The 5,527-nt window shown below is 52.1% G+C and overlaps 2 protein-coding genes across 2 annotated transcripts; one reads left to right on the top strand and one right to left on the bottom strand.

Annotated features, from left to right (window-relative positions):
* Positions 1–1,599: 1,599 nt before the first annotated feature.
* On the top strand, positions 1,600–2,257 carry PtA15_5A754 (uncharacterized protein; the record flags this gene model as incomplete). The annotated part of the gene is made up of 3 exons (XM_053169549.1): positions 1,600–1,896; positions 1,987–2,094; positions 2,168–2,257. 3 exons carry the CDS (start codon positions 1,600–1,602, stop codon positions 2,255–2,257), a joined length of 495 nt encoding a protein of 164 aa, XP_053020735.1.
* An 814-nt stretch (positions 2,258–3,071) lies between these two features.
* Positions 3,072–4,948, bottom strand: PtA15_5A753 (uncharacterized protein; the record flags this gene model as incomplete). Its single annotated transcript, XM_053169548.1, has 9 exons — positions 3,072–3,324; positions 3,391–3,826; positions 3,905–3,991; positions 4,069–4,117; positions 4,186–4,253; positions 4,322–4,343; positions 4,433–4,445; positions 4,524–4,824; positions 4,909–4,948. The coding sequence occupies 9 exons, from the start codon at positions 4,946–4,948 to the stop codon at positions 3,072–3,074; spliced, it is 1,269 nt and encodes a 422-aa protein (XP_053020734.1).
* Positions 4,949–5,527: the final 579 nt, after the last annotated feature.

Genomic DNA, 5,527 nt, shown 5'->3' with positions numbered 1-5,527 from the left:
CAGATTGTAGTAACAAACCGCTATCTGCAACCCCAAGCTTATGTATGTATTTAGATATGTATGTACATATGGGCCTACATACAATAAAGTTTTCAGCAGGCCTTTTATGTTTGAGGCCTTGCTGAAGGGAATGCTTATGCAGTATTTTTTCAAGTTTATGCAGGAAGCGTGCATGAGATTTGAAACCATCTGTGACAAGCAGCCAAAATCAGGCTAACATGAATCCCCTATTAGGGGGTTCACGTAAGGCTGATTTTGAAAATCAGCCACCAAAACCAGCAGATGCAGCTTTTGAAAATCCTGAGAAAGCAAAAAGGTTTGGCCGGGCAGCTCCCCTTTGGAAGCAATCTGCAAGGCATAAACCTTACTTACAGGTGCATGAGCAGACAAAATCAGCACTGCTTTTTTTACAACGTGAACCCCCCTAATGGTAGTGTGTACTCCATCGGGCAAACACATTTGTTTGGTCAGTTTCAGACTCAAGTGACCTGAAATGAGCCGGAGACCGCCCTAGCCTGAGGCTACTTGCTAAATTTAGCTGACCTTAGCCTGAAATTAAACCTGAGGTTTGTTGACCCGGGGTTAGCCCGGACCGATGCGATTGCCGTTCGGGTTAAGTTGCCCAAAATCGTCAACTTAACCCGATGAATGCGAATGCTCTTTAGCGGGTCTTGAAAAACAACCACTGCCGCTACGCTAGTGCTTTATTCACGTTTTTTTTTCCTTTTGAGCAGTGTTAGCGGGCAATGTCGGCCGCTAGCACTAGCAATGCCGTAGCGTAGCGTAAAAAAGCTAGCACTACGCTCGTAGCTGGCCACCGTTGATATTATGACTACCGATGTAGTTAGGTGTATGAATTGTTACTGCATTGGACCGGACTCCGCGTGTCCTTCCTCCTCCCGGACAAATCCTTGAGTTGGGCCAATACAACCGTGTAGACTACTAGCCCGGAGGAAAGGGGAGTGTCCCTCCCCCTCCCCCTGGCGGCTGGCCTCTCGGACCGATCTATACATCGGCTGAGAAGCTTGGTTGTATCATATTCCGAGAGAGACTCGGAACAATACTACTGTATGGATCGGGCCGGACCAGGGATGAGGTGGTGGTTGCGGTAGGTTTGGTGAGCCGAGGAGAGGCGTTTCGAGTTGGGGAATTCGGGCGTCTTGAGGTACGTGAGATTATGGAAAAGCCGTTTTGATCAAGGCTTGATTTTGAAAAAGCGCAAATGAGAAAACATGTGAGAATTGCACCCGGCATCAGTTGGCGGGTCCGCTTGCACCCGCCGAACGGTGCCGGGTGCGGGTCCGGGTGGCTGTTTTCTGGTGAAAATGGGTGCGGCCCCCGCCCAGGTACCGCTGCAGCTGACCCCATCCGGCGGCTACCCTCATCAGTCCATTTCCGGCTACCCACAGCGACCGGGGTTGCCCGCCCGCCAAGGCGCAACAGCCTCTCGGCCGCGGCTCGCCGGATGGCTGACTGTCCTGCCGGTCGTTAATTAACCCGGATCCGGTCGCTCGCATGATGTCATTGGTTGTGCTCGAGTAAGCCGCGGTCTGATCATCCCATTACCGGCCAACAAACTGCCAGTGACGTCATTGGGGAATGAACTCGATCCTCACCCCTCCCTGCTATAAACACCCTCCCCTGCTCACCCCCCACCTTCCCCCCACTGCCCCAGCTATCAAAGTCCAACAAAAAACTCATCAAAAATCAAGATCACGCCTTCGTGACCATCCAACAACTTTGACTGTCGCCATGTCTATCACCTTGATCTCCAAGCGCGCTTTGCAAACCCCTGCTCTCCGTTCGAGCGTCCCTCGAACCGTCTTCGTCTCCTCCTTCTCCACCAGTCGCAAGTCGAGCGACATAGTCGGAAAGGTCCAAGAGGCCGCCCAATCAGTTCAGTATCCCTCCTGCTCTCATCGTTACCTGTGCAGAAACAGCCTTCTGCTTGTAGTACTTATCCCGCTCTTTTATTCCTCCTTTCAGGTCAACAAGAAGGCCGGCGAGTTGGCTTCGAAAAGCATGGAGAACCTCGAGGCTGCGTCGAACAAGGTCAAGCAGGCCACCGGCTCGGTCAGCAGCCAAGCACGCAACGTATGCTACCTACCCTTCTTCGAAACCTTTCTCCCAACCGATTACTTACTTCCCATCTTGTCACTCTACCCAGGTCGCGGCTGATGCTAAAAACGAGGCCAACAAGACGAAAGAATCTGCCAAAGACATGGCCAAAGACGCCAAGAACAAGGTCCAAGTCTAAAAAACCTGCTTCCATGCACGCAGGCCCGCATCCCCTGGTTTCCGAATGTAGCACTTCATCTTTCGCCTTCCGCATGCTTGTAAATTAAAGATCGAGCAGACAACTGTAAAGGCCGAGCAATTCATCTAACGCTCTCACTCGAATTCCCCTTGTGTGCCATGAGCGCTCTGGTGCTCCTTGATGTGACACCGTGTGTCAGTGCAAGCTAAACCTCCCTTGCTCGGCCAGAGGGACTGAGTTAGCCTTGCTGCTGAAAATGGTGGCACAATGTTTGTAGAATTGATTTTTGATCAATCCAAGGCTCCAAGCTGTGACGTGCACTAAGCTGTGACATGAAGATGATAAGATGAGGGGCTTCAAGCTGAGATACCCGCCTAGGAGGGATTCTCCTCGCAATGGTTCTTGATTGGTAAATGCTGGCTTCACCCACTACAGGAGGAGGAGCCCATTCCGGCCAGGAATGAAATCGCCTTCCAGGCAAGAAAAGTTTCTGTCTTTGCACACACTAACCCTCCTCTGAGAGAAGAGACGAAGCCCCTGGCTTTCCTATTACACATTGTGTTCAACGAAGCACGTCCAGATGTACAACAATTAACTAGGGTATTATGTGCCCAAAGAGTATGTTACAGGATGATCTGAAAATTTATCCAAAGAATATGCCCAGGTCTACCCAGACTAATCTATCTACACATGTGCCTTAAGAAAAAAGATACAGGAAAATTTAGGGCAAATTTTTTGGTGATGGTTTTGTCTTATTTTGGAAGATACATGGTATAGCTGCTGATTCACATATGGATGCTCATGAGCCAGTCAATCAAGGATGGAAATTGTCGGTGGTTTTTACGCCATCAGTGGAGATGACCAGTCCGTCAAATGCCGGGCGAATCCACAGGGGAGCCTCTTTGATGTGATCTTGGCACAATGCCAGGGCTTGCTGCGAGAATCTCGGGGGATCGTTTCCCAGTTCGATGTCCTCTGGGAAAGGGGGAGATGGATCGAGCGTCGCCTGGAGTCCTGTGTTGCTGGTTTCGCTGATGAGCTCGCATGCGGCCTGCCAACACTCGTGTCTGTAAAAGGGGGGCGTGGATCAGGGGGACTATGTCAAACAAAAACGAAGCAACAAGCAGACTTACGTGACACCATGGGTAAATCCTAGGATGTAGGTGCGGTGGGCCCTCAGCTTCGCGGCAGTCTCGACCGCGTCGGCTATTCCGAAGTGCGAAATGTGGTGTGTCAGACGCATGGTGTCCACGATGAGCAGGGGCAGCCCGGCGGGGGGGCCGTCGGCCTCCGAGACCGAAGAGGCCGACGAATGCGAGCAGTCCGACATGGAGGATGCGGAGGAAAGCGACAGATTGTCGGAGCCGAAGCTCTCCTCGGTGAGGTTCGACAGCGAGCGGGTGAGCCGGGGCGTGCTTGGCGTGGATGGACAGCCCAGCGCGGCCCATGTGGACTCGGGAATCGAGGACACATCGGACATGTAGCAGAACGTCTGGTCGAACAGGAAGGCCAGGCACTCGTACGGACTCGAGGGTTGCCCACAGGCGTTGAAGTAACACCCGTGGTGGACTGGTGTAGAAAAAAAAGAGGATGGGTCAGGCTGCGCGTGCAGAGGCATTGCTTCGGAAATGTGGGAGGATAATGTACCCTTGAGGGGGGACACCTGGACGCCCAAGAGCTCGAAGGGCACATCGCTTTCGATAATGTGCCATTGAAAGGCCGGCACATCTCCGCCTATGAGAAAAGACAACAACCAAGATCGACATCAATCATGCCAGATCCTTGTTTGTCGCTCAGCACCGCACACGTACCTCCAGTTCCGCCACCGGGGTTGACCATGTACGGAAAAATCTTAGCAACCTAAATTTCGAAATAAATACATAAGTTTTTGTGTGGAAGAGATGGAATCTGGAGGATGGGGGACTTGCTTCGTCGAATGTAGACTGGTTACAGTATATCGGAATCGTCGCTTGAATCACCGCATCTAGAGTCCAAGCTGAGAAATAGGGGGGATATAGGTCAGGGCGGTGTTCGTCAATGAAGAGGGTCGGGGAATCTCCTCACCTCGAAGGTCATCCAAACCATTCTGTTAGGCGTGGCGACCAATGGAACATCAAGGGGGAGGGAGTTAACTGCTGGTCAAGACTATTTGACGTCTGCTAGTTGTGAGCTTACGATGGCGTCCGCACTGTTGTGATTCAAAAGATGAGATTTTAATATCGGGGCGAGGGTTAGAGATGACAGTGAAGGAGGAGCGGCAACGTACTGGGGATGGGTCAAGAAGACAGCGTCGATTGTGTCGAGGCCATGTTTCGGGAAATGTTCGCGGGCAGCTTCACAGAAGCTTTTGCCGACATCGATCAAGACTGTTGCCGGTCGCTGGGCCGGGGCCTGATCGGAGTCTGCGAGATGGTGATTGGGCTGGAACTGGACGATGGCGCTGGTGTTTCGGCGGGCGTTCTTGCGCCCGGAGCCGTCCGCTGCCAGCGTGGACAGACAGCATTGGCAGCCTTTCTTGGGCGGCTTGGCTATCAAACAGCTTATCACAGGTAGTTGGCTCGAAGTCCCTTTGGGGTGTGCGCAAGAGAAGACGGGGTTTCAGCCGGTTTGCACAGACAGATGATGACCAAGGGGGGAAGCAGAAGTCTTACCGCTGCCGAGAATGAGGACATCGAACTTGGTGGGAGCCATGCTAATCTATATATTTGTATTTAAGTTTAACAAATTGGGGATGAAGGATGGGTGAGTGACGGGCTTGGTGGGAAGATCCTCAGAGAAGTCTTTTGGCTTTCGGGTCGAGTGTACGCAGAGAATGTTCGTCCAGGAATCCGATCTTGGTCTAATTAGAGCGTGAGTTAAATACAATTACCGTGTTCTCTCAACGCAGGCTGGGGTGTATACGTGCAGGGAAAACCCAATCGGATTGGCCTGACTGCCACTTGTGTCTGTGGCTATCTATGTACGCTGACTGGGAAGGCTGATTGGCGACGGCCAGGATGCTTGGGTTCTATAGGGACTGTTGGACCCGTCGGGTTCATTTATCTGTCTCCAGATCAACTGCTGTCGTCGCGAATGGGTCGACCCTGATGACCGACCGACCGGACGGACTACATCAACAACAACCCAGCTGGATTCTGGAGAGACCAAAAGAGGGAAATGAGCCCTGGAAATAACGTCAGATGCTGTCAGGCGAGAAAAGGTTCGGTGACTATAGCCAATATGGAAGCTTGGAGCTCGCCGGAAACGCTGATCAAAACATCCATTGGAACA

This window comes from Puccinia triticina, chromosome 5A, assembly GCF_026914185.1.
Source record: "Puccinia triticina chromosome 5A, complete sequence".
Lineage (NCBI taxonomy): Eukaryota > Fungi > Basidiomycota > Pucciniomycetes > Pucciniales > Pucciniaceae > Puccinia > Puccinia triticina.
Note: the sequence above shows the minus strand (reverse complement) of the source record. Positions and strands in the feature narration are given on the sequence as shown.